Raw genomic sequence first — 20,519 nt, 5'->3', positions numbered from 1 at the left:
AGAAGAAAAAAGGAACTGCTTTCTAGAGACATAGCTACTTAATGTTATTGAAAGCCCATTCCTTGTCTTTTTATTTTCCTGTCCACTCCATATCCTCCACTGCCCTCTGCTCTGTCACCTTCCTCTGTTTCCTTCCCATCTTCCTCCCTGACTTCCTCTCCTGTCTTTCTTTAGTCCCCGGGATGCAGACTCTGACTCAGTCAACACCATGGTGGTTCATGAGGAGGAGGGGGAGGGAGGGGAGGAGGGGCAGGCTGGGGGCTACGGGGACCAGACCATGCTGGTGCAGAGGGTGAGTCATCTGTCTCTCAGGAAGTAGCCTACTGGACTAATCTGCATTAAACACACACCTATAGGACTGACGTGGGGGGGTGTGTGGGTGGTTAGCTTACTCTTATGTAGCGGTTGTGTTGGGAGTTTGACTGGTTTGTCCCCATTGCCTGGCAGACACCAGAGAAGCGGAGCCACAATGGATACACCAACCTGCCTGACGTGGTGCAGCCCTCCCACTCCCCCACTGACTCCGCCTCCCACTCCTCCCCTGGGAAAGACTCTGTCTATGATGTAAGTCTGTCTCTCTGTCTGACCATTTGTCTGTCTCTGACTGTCTGTCTCTGACTGTCTCTCTGACTGACTGTCTGTCTCTGACTGTTAATCTGTCTCTAATCTGTCTCTCCATGTACATGTTTCTCTGCCATAAACCCCATTTCCAGTGGTATTTCTCACTCCCTTCTTGTTTCCCCCAGTATCAGTCCAGGGGTCTAGTCAAGGCGTCAAGTGGCAAGTCCTCCTTCACCACCTTTGTCGACCTGGGCATGTACCAACCACCAGGCCCTGTGGATGCCATCTCTGTGAGCAGTAAGTACAGACAATAGTCATTATCATAAGGGGTTAAATGAGGTTCCCCTATATACCTTCACTTACCTAGTTTCCTATTCTAGTCCCTCTATTTTCAGTACTGGCTCACAATCATCAGCATCTCTTACTTACTGCTGTTGGTAAATCTAACTCATGGAAATGTCTCACAAGCAGGAGGGCAGCAGTTGCCCACAGTAGCTTGATTCAATATTATCATTCCCTTAAGGAAGTTTTAGCATTCATAGAGAACTACGGCTTGTGTTTCTCTCCTCCTTCTAAACTCTGCTCCTGCTGTGTCCAGGCCTGGGCTCCAGGTTTGAGCAACTGAAAATGGAGGTGAGGAAAGGCTCCATGGTGAATGTGAACCCCACCAACACACGCCCCCACAGCGACACCCCCGAGATCCGCAAGTACAAGAAGAGGTTCAACTCTGAGATCCTCTGTGCTGCTCTCTGGGGTGAGACAGACGGCACACTGGTCTTGGCTATAGCCCACACTCTAATCATATGAGCCACAGAATTCAAATGAAATATAGAATGATATGCATTTCAATGACCACATGTAACATGCTTTGTTCCACCCAGCTTGAATATCACATTTTTCACACATTGTACGTCCTGATTGATTGCATCAAGGGGGATATTTGTATCTAAGCGTGTGTGGTCCCCAGGTGTGAACCTGCTGGTGGGGACAGAGAACGGTCTGAAGCTGCTGGACCGTAGTGGTCAGGGGAAGGTCTACTCCCTCATCAACTCCCGCAGGTTCCAACAGATGGACGTCCTGGAGGGACTCAACCTGCTCATCACCATATCAGGTGATTGATTAGTACTGCTCTGCACTCACCTGGGGTCTGTTTGGGAGAGTGCAACATCACAAAACCTTCAGCTAGAGCTAACAGGATTCTGACTTGAGCATTTCTATCTGCGACGTTCTGAACGTTTCACTTCATTTAATAAACCTGTGGAAAAGGACCTGTGCATCACAAACTCCATCTGTTGCTACTAAGCCCTTTATCCACTATATAACTCTGTGTGTGTGTCCATCCCAGGTAAGAAGAACAAGGTGCGTGTGTACTACCTGGCCTGGCTGAGGAACAAGATCCTTCACAATGACCCAGAGGTGGAGAAGAAGCAGGGCTGGACCACTGTAGGGGAGATGGAGGGATGTGTCCACTACAAAGTGGGTGAGTAAAGGAAGGAAGGAAGGAGACGGAGTAACAGTGATGTGACCCATTATTGAACCGTGTATCTATTATCAATGCATTCTGTTTTTCTAACAATGTATATTTACACATTTGGTTTTGCCTTTTTGGCACTGTTTATTTATAGTGGCACATAATGGCTCTAATCCCGCTTTGTATGTGTCTAGTGAAATATGAGAGGATCAAGTTCCTGGTGATAGCTATGAAGAACGCGGTGGAGGTATACGCCTGGGCTCCCAAGCCTTATCACAAATTCATGGCCTTCAAGGTAGGTCTCACCTTTCCTGCCTCATTGTTCTAAATGCCAGGAGTTCTATTTCCCCTCAGCCAGTCGACCAGAACAACATTCAAAACACCCCATGTTCTCCTCTCTCTTTGCCTCTCTCACTCTCCTCTAGTCCTTTGGTGACCTGCCCCACAGGCCCCAGTTGGTTGACCTCACAGTGGAGGAAGGACAGAGGTTGAAGGTCATCTACGGCTCCAGTGCTGGCTTCCACGCTATCGATGTCGACTCTGGGAACAACTATGACATCTACATCCCAGTGCATGTGAGTGGAGGAGTTCCTCATGGAACAAGACGCACGCAGACCAATCAAATAAAGCTTTGGAATTAATTCACACCTAAAACATCTATAAAACATGAATAATGATATTCATTGATTAGATGCCCAGACCTGAAAGGTATTGATGTGAAACCTCAGATTCTAACACTTTCTTTCAAGATTTACATATATTTAATATTTTAGTCACTTCACTCTTAATTCAGAGCGACGTAGAATCAGTGCATTCAACTGTTAGGTAAAACAAGATTCTAGTCCTTCGCCCCTGTGTGTGTCCCCAGATCCAGATCCAGATAATGCCACATGCCATCGTGTTCCTGCCCAGCTCAGACGGCATGGAGATGCTGCTGTGCTACGAGGACGAGGGAGTCTACGTCAACACCTACGGACGCATCATCAAAGATGTGGTGCTGCAGTGGGGCGAGATGCCCACCTCCGTTGGTATGGCACATCTGTACCTGCACGCAGTCACAGGCACACACACTTCTTTCTCTTGAAATTGGCATGTTCTGAGTTCTCTCTCTCTCTCCCTGTGTGCAGCACATATCTGCTCTAACCAGATCATGGGCTGGGGAGAAAAGGCCATAGAGATCCGTGCTGTAGAGACAGGCCACTTGGACGGAGTCTTCATGCACAAGAGAGCCCAGAGGCTCAAGTTCCTCTGTGAGAGGAATGACAAGGTGGGTCACACACACACATTGGTATTCAAAATATTACTTAAGTGATCTATGTTTATGCCTTCGGTACGTACAGCTGTAGGCACTGGAGTCTCATTGTATATGAGTAATAAGCCTCATGTCTTGTTAATGTGTGTCTCAGGTGTTCTTTGCCTCTGTGCGCTCCGGAGGCAGCAGCCAGGTCTACTTCATGACCCTGAACAGGAACTGCATCATGAACTGGTGAAGCAACATAGTCCCATACACAGACACAAAACATATATATATATATATATATATATATATATACACATACACACGCACGCGCGCGCTCGCCAACACACAAGCATACTGTAAATCCATTCCAGCCTAAAGCTTCACAACAATGAGTCCATCTCACCTGCCATCTTCTGACTCCCCTGGTCTGATTGATCTCCCTCTGGAATGGTAGCTACCTATGAGACATCACTACAGGCTTCTAATGTAGTATCTCTACTTTGTACTGTATATACTTGTCCTGTTTTGTTGTACCTCAGTCAGTTGGTGCGCCTGTGTTTTAGTTGTAAACTACTGTAGTTAGTTCCTTCTTATTAGGGGGATGTTAAAAACATTCCTTCCTGGTGAAATACATTTGAAAGAAAGCAAGGTTCAACCAATATAAGTCCAGATTGAATTGTAAATAGACGGTATCTAACATGTTTAAATGGAAGATAACATGGGTCACCGGCAGACGTGTATATAACACCTCCATTCAGGGTGTGGCCACTGACCTGATATATATACTGCACTGGCACACCCTAATGTATTGTTGCAACACTCAAAATGCTTCAGATTCCCTATGGTTTAATTATTCAACTCATCATTCAAAAAGAAAAATAGGTATTTGATTTGATTTTTTTAAACTCCTCGGAAGACAGACTATCCATTATGTGTACATAGTAACATCCTAGTCCCTGGTAAAAATGGAACATATTGCTGTGTTCTAGCGTCATGCTTTCATGTGTCTTTATTCTCCCCTTGTTTCATATCAGGGATGGAGCTATTTACCATTTTAGGAGCCTATCGAACAGACTTATGATATTAAACTTTTCTCTTGTTAAGAATTTAAACAATATCACTACAAACAATTGATATTATCTGTACTGTTTCTGTATTTGGTATTAGCCTAACTGGCATTCTTACTTTTACTCTCTACTGTTATATTGCCGTTATATTGCAATATATATGCTGTTCTAGTGCAGTTCTTGTTCCGAGAGGGGAGGTTAGGTTGAATTAATTTGTTGTGTGTAAAATGTACCAGAGGTAGGCAGTGAGGTGACTTAAGATGTGGGGGTCGAGGGGTGATGAAGTATGAAGGTTTTGATGTGACCGTAATATAGAGGACATAGGAATTGGGTGAGCGAGTGATGTGCTTGTTAGAATATTATAATGGCAGCAGGTGTCCATGATCCTTACCTGGGGGATAGTGATGGGGTTCAGGCTCTCATCTGGCGGCTGTAATCCAGTGAAAAATAGTTCCCTCTTGCTAGATCTACTCTGTCTGTAACCTCTGTTATTGATGTATTTTATGTTCATTGGTATGGATCTTGTTACGTTTGTACTCAGATGTTGGTTTGTAGGGATGGGGCTGCAGTGGATAATACTGAGCTATCAGTGTGGTTCCAAGCAATAGCTGTGTGATTCTTGAGCCAGTGTTGAAATCCACTCACTGATGCTTTAGCAGGCCCAGTTTTGTGTCATATTTGTCTCTGCAATACTGAACCAGAGGACTCAAACTCATTGGGCACTTTCATTTATCATCTTACTAAACTAGTTGTAAGGCAACAAGTTGTTGAATATAGTGTAATTGCTATTGTTTTCCCTACCAAAGTTCCCAATTGTCCTCTGGACATACATGAATCTGCTTTGATTCTTTTAGAGATCAGGGGAAATGCTTAAGCTGTGGGTATGTTATGTAGTTTATGCTAAATTAATGTTATATATATTGTAACATTAAATATATATTAAAATATATAAGGAAGTAAAGAACAGAATCGATTGACACACTTTTTAGTTCAGTTACAATTTGTCTATTTTACTCTTATGTGAGCATGCTTGCATGCACATGTCTGAGCTTTTTATCCTGTATCACAATTGCGTATCAATTCTTAGATGAGTTTCTCGCTAGCCTAGTGCATTCAATATCAGCTGTGTGCCATTTGTGACTGATATCGCAAATATCACATTTTACACACACTCAACAAGTTCCTCTGGCAGCTGTGAAAAAGTCCTCATATCTTAGTTAGCCAAACTGCCATGTTTACAGTTTAAGCAGTGCCTTGGAGTAGGGAAGAGACTGGGAGATGGGTGTTGGGGGAGGGGTGAATATGACCCCCCACTCAATCTTCTAACTCTGAACTTCATGAAGAAGAGGTGTTACTGACAGACGGAACAACATAATAAATAGTTGCCTCCCTCGTTAAGAATGGTGTTCTGTGCCAATTAAGTGCACTTAAATAGAAACCAGAACGTCCCAATACGTTTCAACAACTTTTAATGTTTTACATTGTCAATGATTCTATATTTCATTCTGTAATAATAACTGCAATGTTTGCCTACTGCTCTTTAAACATAGAATGGACTCCACCAGTTACAGGGATTGTATCTGTTGCCACCATGTGGAAAAGGGAACATTCTCTAGAGAATTTCAACCATCGTTAATTTCAGATGCATACAATCTGCTTGTATGACACATTCATGTGACTAGAATATAGGCACAGGGAGAATGTGCAGTTGATGGCAGCAAACCAATTTGGAATGTAGAAAATGATATGCCTATAAAAATGCATCTCTTGATTTGATGGTTCTCTAGACGGTGGGAGGGGGGCCAAAATACCATAGAAAAGCCATATGCTACTTCACATTTGTTGCGAATAGTTTAATAGTATTTCATATGTTGAAATGAAACTGAAGCCAGTGACCTGGGTTTTGTTGTGTGGTGTTAGAGGGGCTAGAAACATGGCGATAAAGAAGCAGGTTTTTGCTGGTGGTCAAGTGTGTGGACTGGCTGAGATGCAGTGGGAAAGTAACCAACTTAATATATTCTGAAAGGACTATTTTATTAAAGGATATGTAAATTATATTGAGAGATTTAAATAAATGAATGTATATCTATAAAACAGATTTCTATAACATACTTTACTGTCTGGTATATTAATTCATCTAAGCACAATGTATTCTAATCTACAGTAGTGAGGGGAAAGCTATGAATGTGGGTGTACGTTAAGACTGAATGTTTGGACTGTTTTGGGGGGTGTGACAGATGCATGAGAGTGATGGCTGAGCTGCGTGTCTTTCCAGGTGAAGTACAGATTCCTCTTGATACAGCCTAACTAGTAGTCATGCTATTGGTTGAGAGGGAGTGACCAGTCTATTGAAGACATGTACTATTCGATGCAGGAGTAGCCAGCTGAGACAGAAAGGTGGGTGGATGGAGAGGGTCAACAATTTGTCATCAAGTGAGCCATCTAATTTTTGTATAGCAACGTTTCTATTGTCAATCCTAAATATAAAGTATCAGTCAAGTGTAGTGTTACGACAAAGTTGTAACAGTAAAATGGCCTTTGTTACATGAATCAAAAATGTTCAGCCCCACAAAACAGAGGCATATCACGAAGGCTGTCCTTGCCATATCAAACGTTGACACTTCTCCTTCATAAGCAATATGAGTGTTAAATTGAATTCTCTGCTGTCTCTGTCTGTGTGACTTTGGTGGGAGGGTGTTTATCGTGGCCTTTAGCAAACTGAATGTAAGATGGACTGTTTGTCTGTATCTCATAATTGAGAGATACCCATACACTGCTTAATCTGTTTTTTTTTGTCTTAATCCCAAGAAAATCTACTTTGTAATCCACAGTCAGCATAATACACAAACATCACTAACAGTTGTGATGCTAGTTTTGCATTGATGCGTTTATCCAGTAATTGCCTTCATGAGGAGGATGAATAAATTAATGATAAATGATAATCAGTTGGGTGGGTTTCCTGCTTCTGTGTAGTGTTTTATTACCTGCCTCTTGCTATGGAGGCAATGACCTGCTCCACCCAATGTAGTCACACACTAATCAGACTCTCCATTCACATATATTATATAGTAATACTGTACAACAGGGCTTTTGCCCTAGTACTACACATCTGATTCAAATAATCAAAGCTTGATGGTTTGGTTATTTGAATCCGCTCTGTACTGCTAGGGCAAAAACCAAAATGTGCCCCAGGACCGAGTTTGGGAATCCCTGCTGTACAACATAATCTTGGATCTTGTCGAATAAGATTAAAGTATGAATGGATTTGTGATTTTTAATAGGTGCTTGTGGGAACCAGTACAGGTGAACATCTGAAAGCTGAAAAAGCTGTTTTCTTTGGACGGGTCTATAATCTCTTCTACTTTTTTTTCTTCAATCTCTTGTTTTTGAGAAATGAAATGTCTTTTACCATGTTTGTTTAGTGTTTCTGTTTTGAGGGGTTAACTTCAGATTGTATTAGACTGATGAACTTTAATATTTTAAAAGATTGTGTTGAATGAACTCATGAGTCTGTAAAAGTCTTGATGAAGAATTGTTTGAAAAATAAAACTATATTGATCTCATCTTAAACGGTCTATAATAGTATCCATATTCATAGATTGGGTGTAAAGCATGAGGAACAATGAATCCAATGAGAGAATGGGCTAAGCATGTGTTGTATAAATGGCCTCCAGTTCCCAACCACCATCATGCAGGACTTCACTCCAACAGACACATTTATCATGCTTGCTGTCCAATATTCAACAATTTCCCTGAAGTGTGGATTTATACTCCACCTTGTGGAATTAAAAGGAATAGACTGGTTTAAAGAACATGGTGGAAACCAATGATGTATATAAACCCTGGATTGCTGATGCTATGTATTGGCGAATGAGATGCTTTGACGCCACCGGTCGGCCATATTGGCACTCCGGATGAAGCAGTCCAAATTAATGAATGGAATTCTACAGTATTTCAAGTAAATGTTTCAAAGACAAAATGACATGTATTTAAATAATGTTGTAGTGGGGACAGTAACATTAGAACTTTAAACAATTATACTTTAAGGAAAACATTTGAATATTTTTATTTATTTGTATGTTTAGCTCACATATAAGTATGCATTAAAGCGTCTAATATAATAAACTTGTTAATACAAATTTAGACGTTAAATAAATGCATTTCTTTAGCTTCCAAAATATGTTTTACAACGGTTGGGTGTGCCAAGATGGAGGTACAGTGGCTTCAAAACAGGTTATCATCTAGTGTATATATAAACTATTGTTGGGAACTCCCTCTGGTCTTGGTATGCACCAATCCAATCCCCATGTGGGGGAGGGAACGGGTGCACACTTCTGGAAAAAGGGTAAAGAATCGGAACGCAACATGAATACATTATCTGAGCATTCTAAAAATGACCAGTAACTATTTATATCATTAATCAGTCTATAGTAAGTAGTGTGTTGAGAAATTAGAGCAGAAATCTGGACATCAGGTAGGTTTCATCAAGGTTAAAATGGGTCATCAAAGCATGTAAAATTCACTGTTTATGTTGAAGTTGTGTGCTGAACAGGATCCCCATATATCTCCCTTGAAAACTACCATGCATGGTTTTAAACACAGAAATTACAATGTTAAAAAAGAAGTACACAACTGGCCAAAACTGGCAAGAGAGGCTACGTGTATTTATTAATAGTATGTACAATGTATACCATCATAAAGTTGACATAATATATTGACAAAGTCAAAGTATGAATATTGCCCCCTGCTTATTTGAGAGTTGTCTCTTGATAATCTCGCTCACCTTATGAATCTCTCATTTTATTGATTTCATTTAGTTTAATTTCATCATTATTCTCTATTAATTATCCTTAAAGTGTATCTGAGGCACACAGGGAAACATGAATAAAATAGGCGTAAAAAATTAATACAACAAAAACATCCAAATCAAAACTATCATATATTTACTTATATATGTGGGTGTACATATCTATAAAAACAGTAACTACATGATAGCATTTTGTTTGAGCCAGAAGAAACTTTAAGAATTGATGGTTTATCTTGATTTTCCTTTAACAGTGTCACTGTGGAAAGTTGGGCATTCTTTCTGCTCTCTATCTCCCTGTCTGTAGTGTCTTGAGTGTTATTGGATTCACTTATTACCGTGCTTTTCCAGCCCATCTCTCTATTCCTTCAACTGTGACTTTTTTTCACCCTGTTACAGAGACACACAAACCTACTGTAGCACAGAAAATCAGATTTAAGGATATTTGGGACTTCAGAGTAAACAAACGAAAAACAGAATTGTCTCCCCCATTTAGCTCAAGAGTTGGAGTTTCGCTCAGAAATAAACATGTACTGTAGATGTGTGTGCATGTATATATTTTTGTATGTTTGTGTGCGCATGTATGTGTGCATGCACTTAAAGTTTGTGTGTGTGTGTGTGTGAACATTTGTTTCAATTTCTGTTGAAAAAATCTGGTAAATTGTGACATTTCAAATGCGTGTTTTAGTTTAGCATATGTCAGGATTTTATTGAATTTGGTCACGTCTTTAATGGTAGTTCCAATTACAAATGTATTATAACTGTGTGTGTGTGTACTGTGTACCTATATATCTGTTGTGGGTAGTGTGGGCATTTGTTTGTAATTCTGGTGGACTCTTCCTGCATACAATGTGATTGGTAACATGTACAATTGCAAGTGGCATTTGTGTGTCTGTGTAAACTCATACCTAATTGGCGTTATATATATATATTATGTACAATGTTTTAATGTGTATGTGTGTATGTGTACATCTTTACGTACAGTGTGAATACAGTGTGCAAACTATGTGTACCAAAATGTGAGATGTGAATACTTTGTATGATCAATATTGTGTTTGCGTGTGGGTATGTGTGTGTGTGTCTATGTATGTGTCTATGTGTGTGTGTGTGTAATGTGTGTGTGTGCATGGCTCAGGTAACTTGTCAGTTCCAGATCTTGAGGAAGCTGTCCCAGGACCCAGTGGCCACCGCCATGCCATCATCAGTCACACCTAGACAGCTCACGCGATTGTCATGGCCGGCTAACACTCCTGACACAGAGAGGGACAAACAAACAAGTGTTAACATATGGTGTCCTGGTTAGCTATCTCATCAATCCACCATCTTGAAATACCCCTGAACTGTTAACACGGGGACCCTTTTGAGGGTTGATTTACATTTGACTGAGATCAGCTTGTGAATTGAAGTCTAACATCTCAATGAAATCAGAAGATATAACATTCCCTGTTTGATCAGTTGTTTTCAGTCACAGGTCTGATGCATAGCCAGACACAACTATACAACAATGGCTGCCAGCTAAATGACAGCCGCTCGCTCCTATTCCACCCCACCACACCCCACTGACCTGCTCGATCTCCCTTCATGGCATCCCAGATGTTGCAGTTGAAGTCGTCGTAGCCGGCCAGCAGCAGCCGTCCGGAGCGGGAGAAGGCCACGGAGGTGATGCCACAGATGATGTTGTCGTGAGAGTACAGGCTGAGCTCCTGGTCGGCGCGCAGGTCAAACAGCCTGCAGGTGGCGTCGTCGGAGCCGGTGGCAAAGGCGCTGCCGTTGGGAAAGAACTGTAGAGGAGAGAGAGAGGGAGTGACAGCCATGGGTTATATCAGCTAGCATTAGGTACATTAGACACTCAGAATTAGCTAGTGCAGCTAACATGAAGGACTTTGGGAAAGGTGACATGTCTTAGAGTATGGTTTCCTGGCTTACTGCCATGACATGAACCAGAAAGCAGGTCAGCACACTCACACAGACTGCGTTGATGTCAGACTCATGGCCCGTGAACGTCTGTCGGCACATGCTGTCCCTGATGTCCCACAGCTTAATGGAGGCGTCACAGGCTCCGGACACAAAGGTGCGGAAGTCTGGAGACAGGGACAGGCTCATGACATCACCGCTGTGGCCCGAAAACACCGTGGTCTGCTGGCTTGTCTCGATGTCCCACAGTGCACTGGGTAAGAGAACAGAAGAGCGACCCACTGGATTTAACAACTGCTATCAGATCATTTTGAGTGTAAGGTTAGGCTAGCTCATAGCTAGTTACGTATAGACAATATACTGTAGTATATTTATATTTGCATTCTCCATCAGCCTTGGTTACCGATCCATCAGGACTCACCAGGTAGTGTCTCCTGAGCTTGTGATGATTTGGTTGTCATCGATGAAACGGCAACAGGACAGGTAACCTGTAGCACAAATAAAAACATCTAGTAGAACACTGACCACACCATATCAATGTATGGTGCTCCTACTAACGCCTCCATCACACCAACAGCTTCATTACATTTTGGTACACCAGAAGTACATTCATTTCCAATGGAAGGCTGTGTTTGCCTTGCAGCATTGAGTTGCAGAGGCAGTTGCAGTGCGTTCTGTGCTGTGCATACGTTGGATTTATTGAGCGTGTGCGTGCGTCAGACTGTATGCGTAGAAGGCTTGACAGAAATGGTAGCAGAACGTGAATGTTGGAACTTTTGTTGCACACATATCCAGATGATGCTGCGTACCATTTTGCGAAATGATGCTGTAGGTGTGATCGAGGAGGAAGACTTCATTTCAACAATACCCGGCCTCCCGAATGTGAGTAATTTAAAAGCCCCAGGTGAGCTAGCGCTGTAACACAGCTAAGGGACTCACTAGGTTTTCAGGCTGATGTCTCAGCTCGTTATAATTGTGTTGCCCTGTGACTAATTAGCCATGTGAATTAAAGTCTTCCTTGTTTAGGGGTTTGGGACCTGGGGATCCCAGTGGGACAGGGAACAGGTAGGAATACTCAACTGAACTGCATACACAACCATATGTAGTGTCACTGGGGAAGTTAGAATCAGGGAGGATCAAATAAACTCACATAACCTAGCTAAGACACTTCCATGATTTCTCAATAAAAATGAACACAAAATGACTCAAGCTTAGTCACATAGGTATTTGTGTGTAGTAATTATTCTTCACCTGTGTGTCCGGGTAATTCCCTGCTGACCCTGACGTTGCCCTCGCGGGTCTTCAAGCAGTAGATGGAACAGATGTTGTCCAGACCTCCACAGGCCACGTAGTTACCAGAGGGGGCATACGCACAGGTCATCACCCAGGAGGAGCGCAGGGGGATAGCATGCATCTGGAGGGGGGGATAAGAGTTGGTCACTGTGTGTCACAGAATAAAGGCATGGCCATGGACAAGGAGAGCGTAGTATTGTAAACGGGGCCAGGCAGGAGTCCAGAGCCAAGTCCACATCCAGACAGAACAGGAGCAGAATAGTAGTTCACTGTGCTTCCTCTGTATTGAATTTGTGGAATCTTTTCAGGGGGAGCCATTGCATAATATAATTTACAATGTTTGAATGGCAAAGTGACTCTGGTAGGTTATGATGTAAGTAGAAGTATGAGATGAGTCAAAACACACAGTCGGCTCCCATTTCATTTCCAATCCCTGAAGGCTGCCTAGTTTGCTGAGAGTGAGTCAACCTTTCCAGGCCCCTTGGTGAGACCAGGGGAGATGTTGTTATTTGGGTGCAGCTCTCACCTTGTTAGTGGTGTAGCTGTCCCAGATGATCAGTTTTCCATCTTGAGAGGCGCTGACCAGGAGCCTGCGGAGACAAAGAGCCATTGTGTTATACCTCATCAAAAAAAGCACCGCTTGTACCGCCATGTGTGGTATATGAGTGAGAGAGTGTGAAGAGAGGGAGAAGCCCCCTCATGGGTTGGCATAACGTTACACCCACCTAGAGTCTGTGCCCCAGTGCATGGCATAGATCTTAGCCAGGTGGCCACGGAGAGTGCGCCTCGTCCGCATCTGAATCCTCCCCACGGGATCCAGACCTGACGTTATCTGGTTGACACACAAACACACAGAAAAGCAATGTAAAGAAGACAATTTCATCACAGGGTTACTGTGTCAATGTAGTGCACTGTATTCTGATCTTTTTTCACACATCAGATCTTTTCACATCAGATCTTTTACAGAGCTGATCTGATTGGGTAAAATATCAATTAGTGAAAAAAAGATGAGAATTGGGCTGGCTGTCAAAACACAGCCATACTCTCTTTTATGTGGGTATCTGTGATACATACCTGTGTCAGGGTTGAGTCCCCACATGCTTTCCTGGCATCCTAAGAGACAGAGAGTGGTTAGACAATCATCAGCAATCTCTCTCAATCTCACCCAGGCAAATATCCCACCTCTCAATATGGTGTGTTAGACCTACTCCCTTTTCCACCAACCCCCTTCTCTTCTAGACCCAATGGTTTTACTGCTTTCATTGAGATCATAAAGCATTTCAGAGTAGGATTGCTGATCTAGGATATATCCTGTAATCAAAAAGGCAAAACTGATCCTAGATCAGCATTCCTAGCCTTTGGGACTCTTTGTAAATGTGTGCCCAGATCAGTAACATTCTCTGACACACATACTCTTATCTGGTTCCTAAGTTGCTCCGCCTCCTGACGCAGCTGCTCCAGCTCGCTCATTTTGGATTGGTCCCTGGCCTCGTCGAAGTCCCCTGTCACTCAGTCAGTCACCTGGTGGGGACAAAGGATGGAAAAACAGCATGATTTAAACTTAAAACATTCATGTAGATCGCCCAGACTGAGATATCAAGTTCAAAATTAGGACACCATCTAAGAGCAGAAATGTCCAATTAGAATGATGGACAGTGCCTGCGTCAGAACAAACCGATCTGCTTGTAATGTAATATGCGCTATGTTTGTACATGGCATGCGTATCAGATTGCATGATTTGATTGCAGTGTTATCATGGTGAGTAATCGACTCCAACTACATCAGAGGTCTCGTGGTCCTCTGCTGGTCTCAACCTGATCAATGGGTTTGATCTGATCCTAATCATTTTGGCATATTTCACCTGGAGGCTAGTTGTTTAACACCATCACAAACATGGCTGCAGAGCGGCAGCTAGAATCAGAGTAAATTGGGCATATAAAATAATACTTAATTCAGTATTTTAAGTGCACGGTTTACTAACATAGCACATCTAAAATACGTAAAGCTCTGTAATCTGTATATTTATGCTAGTACAGCCTTGTCTGGTTTAACTGTGGAGAATAATCTCTAATCTGGTATAATCTGAGAGAGAGCTTCATCATTTAATGGGCTCTCTCTGATATCCACGAACCACTTAATGCACAGAAACAAGATTAGGATTACTGCAGGCAGGCAGGCATTTATCATTCATTACAAGCACATTGAACAAAATTTATGCGTGTTTGTGTTGTGTTCTAAAAGGGGGCTCCCGGGTGGCGCAGCGGTCTAAGTCACAGTATCTCAGTGCTAGAGGTGTCACTATAGACCCTGGTCACAACCAGAATGTGATTGGGAATCCCATAGGGCAGCGCACAATTGGTCCAGCGTCGTCTGGGTTAGGGTTTGGCTGGGTTAGGCCGCCATTGTAAATAAGAATTTGTTCTTAACTGACTTGCCTACTTGAATAAATAAAATAAAAATGTTAAAAATGACATTTTGAATCTCTATTTAGCATAGCTATCATTACATTTGGAATTTGCCAGTGGGATATTTGCATAATTACTATGTTATTATCTGGCTATTACTATGTTTTAACAAGGACTGATGAATGATTCAACATTGCTGCGATTATGGTCGATTCTAGTGGACACAAAATGTCATTGTTCAAGCTGCAGTATCAAAACGAATGAAAACTATTTTACAGCAAGATCTCGATCATCTAGTGAAATACACTGAAAATGGCTGACACTAGCATTATCACAAACTACATTTCCAAATGACTACATTTTCCCCCCGCTAGACGTCGATTGTTACCGTCACAGTTGAATGTGACTGAAAATACTATGGTAGGCCTATTTGTATTATTTAAATTCACCAAAACACTATTTGTTGTACCATACACTTCCATATCAACATGATTAGCACTACAGACGTGTTTTTGATCACATGCACAAGGAATTCGAAGAGAGAGAGGTTTCACATTCAAATCATACTCAAAAATGGGCCCTAGTATTTGCATGAGTTTGTGGGCCTATTCAAATCCGTTAAGACACCGATGAAATACCTCTGACCATTGTACTCTGCTTTGCACATTCGATTTGCATCACTGTCGATACTGTACCTCTTTCGGTGGCGGTGTACCGGTACTTGTAAAAAAGACATATTAAAACAATGTAAATGCATTCACTGACAGGTACACTGCCCATGCAGCAGTGGCAGGTAATATCACATTTAGTGTTTCCATATTTCCTCTAATCCCAGTGACTCAATGTTAACATGACCTAACACTCACATCACATGTGCCATGTTATTAAAGGCCTCCAACTCCACATACACAAACAAACAGGAACATCCACATCATCACCATCTACTAGGCTAGGGAGAGGAGAAATGAACTGGGTCATTGTTCCCGGTGGGGAACCTCCAACCAGATGGATCACACAGCACTAATGGAAGGCGACCGGGGGGAAATTGGTGGGTCCCAGTCTCCTGGCACAGCTGCTCATTTAGCCAATAAAGCACTGAGGGGTTGGTGGTGGTGCATCGCCATCAGATACCAGGGTGGGAGAGGAGAGGACTGGGCATCATGGGATGGGATGATACACCATCGCCCACTGACATCATGAAATGGCCCTTTTTTGGTTTCCTCCTTTCCCCAATGCTTTCTGGACAGTATGTGCAATGCAATCCACCTTGCCAGGCAGTCACCAACCCATTCCGTTGTTGTCTGGACACACGTTCCAGTTCCTAGCCCTCCCTCAAGAACATCATTTTAAGGGAGCATTTCTGGTAGAATTGGTTCAAGAAGTGTTTGTCCACTAGTAAAATCATTTTGAAAGATGTATAAAATGATGCAAAACACAAGGCAGGGCTGGATGTAAATGATCCTTATTGACTATACGTGGTTGTGGACCTCAGCACATGTCCTGTGCTGAATAGGTGGCCATCAATGTCACCATAATTAAGCATTTTCTCCAAGACAATATATTACCCATGACAACTGACAGACAGAAGCTACCTAAACTATAGGTCAAAGACAATATATTACCCATGACAACTGACAGACAGAAGCTACCTAAACTATAGGTCAAAGACAATATATTACCCATGACAACTGACAGACAGAAGCTACCTAAACTATAGGTCAAAGACAATATATTACCCATGACAACTGACAGACAGAAGCTACCTAAACTATAGGTCAAAGACAATATATTACCCATGACAACTGACAGACAGAAGCTACCTAAACTATAGGTCAAAGACTTGCTTCTCATTTGGAAAAAATTAATGCAAAATACAGTGTGGCCCCACCCCTTATGTTCATGCTCAGTAAACGATAGCCTGCTTGGTCTATTCGGTTGACATTTCACAGCGAACCAAGAGTGCTAAAGTAATAAGCACATTATATTAGCCTTATTGGATTGAGTGCATTACAGCATCATTTTCTATAATAGAATTCTAAATAAATTCCTTGCATAAAATGTCAAATCCATTTTAAGGTCAAATTGCAGCATAGACACTGTAGAATAGCCCTCCCTCATCAACAAATAGGTTGCTTACATCGGCCTTGGGGCGCAGCTCAGACGGCTAGGCTACTCCCTCACTACAAGCAACAGTAGCCTATCCAGTACCCACAAATGTATGGTGGCTACTTGATATAGATAGCTGTTAGGCTACTTGATGCATTTAAGGCCATAATTCCACGATTATAGCAGTAAACCCCTGGCATTCGTGGTTAATGGCACTGACACCCTGGCAACCGTGTAATTTTTCCAAGCCGCTAAATATGCAAACACTTTACGGGGTTGCCTGTGTTAATATAGGTTATCGCAAGAATGTACAGCAAGCTATGCTATATGCAAATAGAAAAACATTTGGTACAGTGGGGAGGTTCGTCCATATGTCTATATTTAGGCTACCAAAACATACAGTTGAAATATAATTTCAGCGAAATGATGAGCCTAGTCATGAATAGGCCCATCACTAGTAGGCTACATCATCCAGCCATCTTACATCCATGACAATTCTGACAGCATTTTATAATGGATGGCTGGCTACCTGTTAGGTAATGTTTCCGATGAGGTTGGTAGTCTTTCTCGAATACAGTCTGGATTTAATGTTTCAAAAAGGCTGGGGATGTTTATTGGCCCCTTTTTCCTTAGAAAATAAAACAATATAGGGACAGAAATATGCAGATATTTTCAATATCCCCTCGGCTCCTTGTCTTCTCTAGATTTTTGCTCAGTGAATCTCCAATGTCGGCTACACATCAAATAAATATTAGATCGAAGTACAGAGACACCATATCTCCGTTTGACTGGACCCCTTGAAAAGATGAGTTCTGCTGTTGTGTTCCCGTTTCCTCTTCAGAATGGTTTGCCTTTCTACGCCCGAGACCTTCATAAACTCGAAAACATCTTTGTTGGAGCGGATTGAACACAATTGCAATCTGTCCACGCATCAAAGAAAATGCATTGAACCATATGAAATTAGTAAATAGCTTTTTTGTGACTCAGTTTTTCTCTTGATTGTGGTTTTCGTGATCCTCGCTTCCTTCCTCCTCTGCTAGTTCGCGGATATCTTCCTCCTCCTTCTCTCCCCTCACTCCCTCGCTTCGTAATGACCGTCGCCTCCTCGTCAAAAAATGAATTATTAAATAAATTGCCAAACACAGAGGCTTAAACTCTTGAGAGAAAAAATTAAATTATAATTTAAAAGCGACTGGGCTATCTTGCCGGAGGAGCAGGAAACCCACCCATTGGTACACAATTTTTAAAAAAACATGCAATAGGCCTAATGCATATTCGCATGAGGTGTTTTTGTATTCAAAGCTCTAAATTGCAGTGTTATAATAAAATAACGTAGTTTCAGATTAAATCACCCGGTCTGCGATTGCTAACATTAGATCTCGTAAACACGATTCAACCACACCCATTTCGGAGAGACTGTACCATTTTAGAACCCCCCTCTGATGTCTACTCGATAGGCTACGGGTGGGATGACTCTCAGATGGTCCTCGATCTACTGCAGATCTTGAACATCACAGGGCCGCATTTGTCTCCTTTATGAGAACCCTTTTCGTGTCTTAGTTATTGATTAGGCCTACGACTATATTTCACAGTACAGTGTGCACTTATAGCGTTAACTACTTCCAATGTAGGAAAATTACTACAAGAGCCCACCCACCTAGAAAAAAATAACTGTTGAAGTGGCTCCAATCGGCCTCAATTCATCACTCATCGCAGATTTCTTACTTCGTCCCCTTCACGTTTTGATTAAACTACTTGTGTAATTAATTCCTCATAGTAGACTAATTACTCCGAAGCACTGCATTATCCCAGGAGATGTAGGCTATACACCTAAGGATTATTTTATAATTAGCAGATGTGGGTGTGAGAGAGCACGGCCATAGGCTGGTGAGAGATGGGTTTTTATCAAGCCATGGTTTTATATTCATGATAGTGAGTAATCCGCTCATTTCTAAATCCTCTGTCTGTCCAGATTTTTTAAAACCTTGGTCTTTATTTACTGTCAAAAGATTGTGTGAAGGTTACAGTGTGATAAAAAGGTCAGAGGCCTGTGCATGCACACACACACACACACACACACACACACACACACACACACACACACACACACACACACACACACACACACAATACATAATATGCATAATCATTATTCTTATATCTAATGCATTTTTAAACTGTCATTAAACTTAGAGACCCACATAACACACACACACACACACACACAATATATATACATAATAATTATATTCTTATATTTTAATGCATTTGTAAGACAGGAGTAAACCAGAACCAAGCAGCTGGTACTAAATGGCCATATGGGCCTGAGAAATATATTCCCATGGTTTGACTAGAGCAGACCATTGTTTAACCAAACATACCATTAATGATAATTTATAATAATGACCCTAGGGTGGGGGATTACCTAGGCCCTCGATCAGTCAAAAAAGCTAACTCATAATCTGATTTGGGGGGCTGAGAAATCTAGTGACTGGTTTTGGTTGAATGGGAGTCAGGATCTGCCATAGTCTGTGGATAGGTAAATGATCAACACACATCTAAAGAGAATGCATGATTTGCTCTTGTTGACACTCTGTGTGTCAGTGTATTGCAAAAGGTCATTGGAAAAGTCGAAAGGTGTACTTTGAAGTTCAACAGAATAAAGTGGACTCTACCATCTCTGGATCTGGCTGCAGTGCACTCTGTCAGACAAAGGGGTGATAGGGCTTGGACATCCAAGGAAGTGAAACAGCGAGGCTGCAATATTATAGGCAGGGACAAGCATCCTTCCCCTACACAAAGTAAGGCAATGGTATATCCCACCTGCACTGTCCCTCTGCAGGCCATAAGGGACTGTAGTAAATGAGGATAGGTTGCCTAGCAACAGCAAGGGCTTGAGCAAAGAGATGGACACAAGGAGACATACATCCACAGATTGAAAATACACATGCATGCAAATATTATACATGCCACTAAAAATCTCTTCCTTAACTACACATAAGCATAAATTATCAGATGTTTTTGTTCCAATAGGGTCTCCCCTAATCAGAGCAAAGTCCACATTTAATATGCTTTACTTAAAAGGGCATTGTTAACTGGATTAAATTCCAAAACCAGGTGACCGCTCTTATCTTTTCACCATAAAGCTTTGATTAAACCTTTAGATAAACACAATGGTGCATTTCGCTCTCCATTTTTTTGCAAGCAAGAGAGGCTGATGCTGATTCGATGCTCAGTTCTTTGCTTAAACAGTGGGTGGCAGTGAACATTCAACAAAACAGAGACCATCATTTTCATAAAATGCAATGTATTCCTATTTTATGAGAATGTCACCTACTATGGCCATGAAGTCCTTGGATACATTGTTGGTTCACATCAATATGAAGCCCAGTTCCTAAGGACACTGACTGTAAGAGTAGGATAGGAACAGTGCTGGTGAAGCTACTCTGAAAATATAGTTTACCAAGCTACCAATTACTTCTCACTGGAAGAAGTTAAGCTACACTAAACCTACCCTTAATGACCCAGTGCAGTCACAAATGTGCATTTCCAACCTGGACTTAGGGGTAAAAGTAACATAGTAAAACATAGTAAATGTAAATCCGAGACAAAGGTCGCAACAACAGGGTCAAAGTTGAACGTCTCTTGCTCCTTCCCG

The 20,519-nt window shown here is 41.9% G+C and overlaps 2 protein-coding genes across 5 annotated transcripts in view; one reads left to right on the top strand and one right to left on the bottom strand.

The window, feature by feature from the left end:
* LOC115105622 (misshapen-like kinase 1) overlaps nt 1–7,909 on the top strand; it is a 35,739-nt gene extending 27,830 nt beyond the window's left edge. For all 4 annotated transcript variants that reach the window (XM_029627854.2, XM_029627852.2, XM_029627853.2 and 1 more), the window contains 11 exons: nt 175–292; nt 448–564; nt 747–858; nt 1,160–1,315; nt 1,529–1,672; nt 1,907–2,041; nt 2,227–2,327; nt 2,458–2,607; nt 2,901–3,060; nt 3,160–3,299; nt 3,439–7,909. In XM_029627854.2, the coding sequence (XP_029483714.1) occupies nt 175–292; nt 448–564; nt 747–858; nt 1,160–1,315; nt 1,529–1,672; nt 1,907–2,041; nt 2,227–2,327; nt 2,458–2,607; nt 2,901–3,060; nt 3,160–3,299; nt 3,439–3,522 (1,417 nt within the window). In that variant the 3' untranslated portion in view covers nt 3,523–7,909. The remainder of the gene's footprint in view (nt 1–174; nt 293–447; nt 565–746; nt 859–1,159; nt 1,316–1,528; nt 1,673–1,906; nt 2,042–2,226; nt 2,328–2,457; nt 2,608–2,900; nt 3,061–3,159; nt 3,300–3,438) is intronic.
* Nucleotides 7,910–8,982: 1,073 nt separating this feature from the next.
* Nucleotides 8,983–18,264, bottom strand: LOC115105621 (guanine nucleotide-binding protein G(I)/G(S)/G(T) subunit beta-2-like). The gene is made up of 10 exons (XM_029627849.2): nt 17,391–18,264; nt 13,764–13,871; nt 13,425–13,463; nt 13,076–13,182; nt 12,877–12,940; nt 12,309–12,471; nt 11,479–11,545; nt 11,109–11,310; nt 10,708–10,924; nt 8,983–10,393 (listed from the first exon to the last, which is right to left on the bottom strand). The coding sequence occupies exons 2-10, from the start codon at nt 13,818–13,820 to the stop codon at nt 10,287–10,289; spliced, it is 1,023 nt and encodes a 340-aa protein (XP_029483709.1). The 5' UTR covers nt 13,821–13,871; nt 17,391–18,264; the 3' UTR covers nt 8,983–10,286.
* Between the last annotated feature and the right edge of the window lie 2,255 nt (nt 18,265–20,519).

Source organism: Oncorhynchus nerka, linkage group LG22 (assembly GCF_034236695.1).
Source record: "Oncorhynchus nerka isolate Pitt River linkage group LG22, Oner_Uvic_2.0, whole genome shotgun sequence".
NCBI classification, from domain to species: Eukaryota; Metazoa; Chordata; class Actinopteri; order Salmoniformes; family Salmonidae; genus Oncorhynchus; species Oncorhynchus nerka.
Note: the sequence above shows the minus strand (reverse complement) of the source record. Positions and strands in the feature narration are given on the sequence as shown.

Excerpts from the sequence above, each read along its gene's own strand:
- LOC115105621 (XM_029627849.2), bottom strand. The coding sequence starts at position 13,820 with ATGAGCGAGCTGGAGCAGCTGCGTCAGGAGGCGGAGCAACTTAGGAAC. Across the intron at positions 13,183-13,424 it reads GGGACTCAACCCTGACACAG|ATAACGTCAGGTCTGGATCC; the intron begins GTATGTATCACA and ends TGTGTCAACCAG. Across the intron at positions 11,311-11,478 it reads AGCTCAGGAGACACTACCTG|TGCACTGTGGGACATCGAGA; the intron begins GTGAGTCCTGAT and ends TCTCTTACCCAG.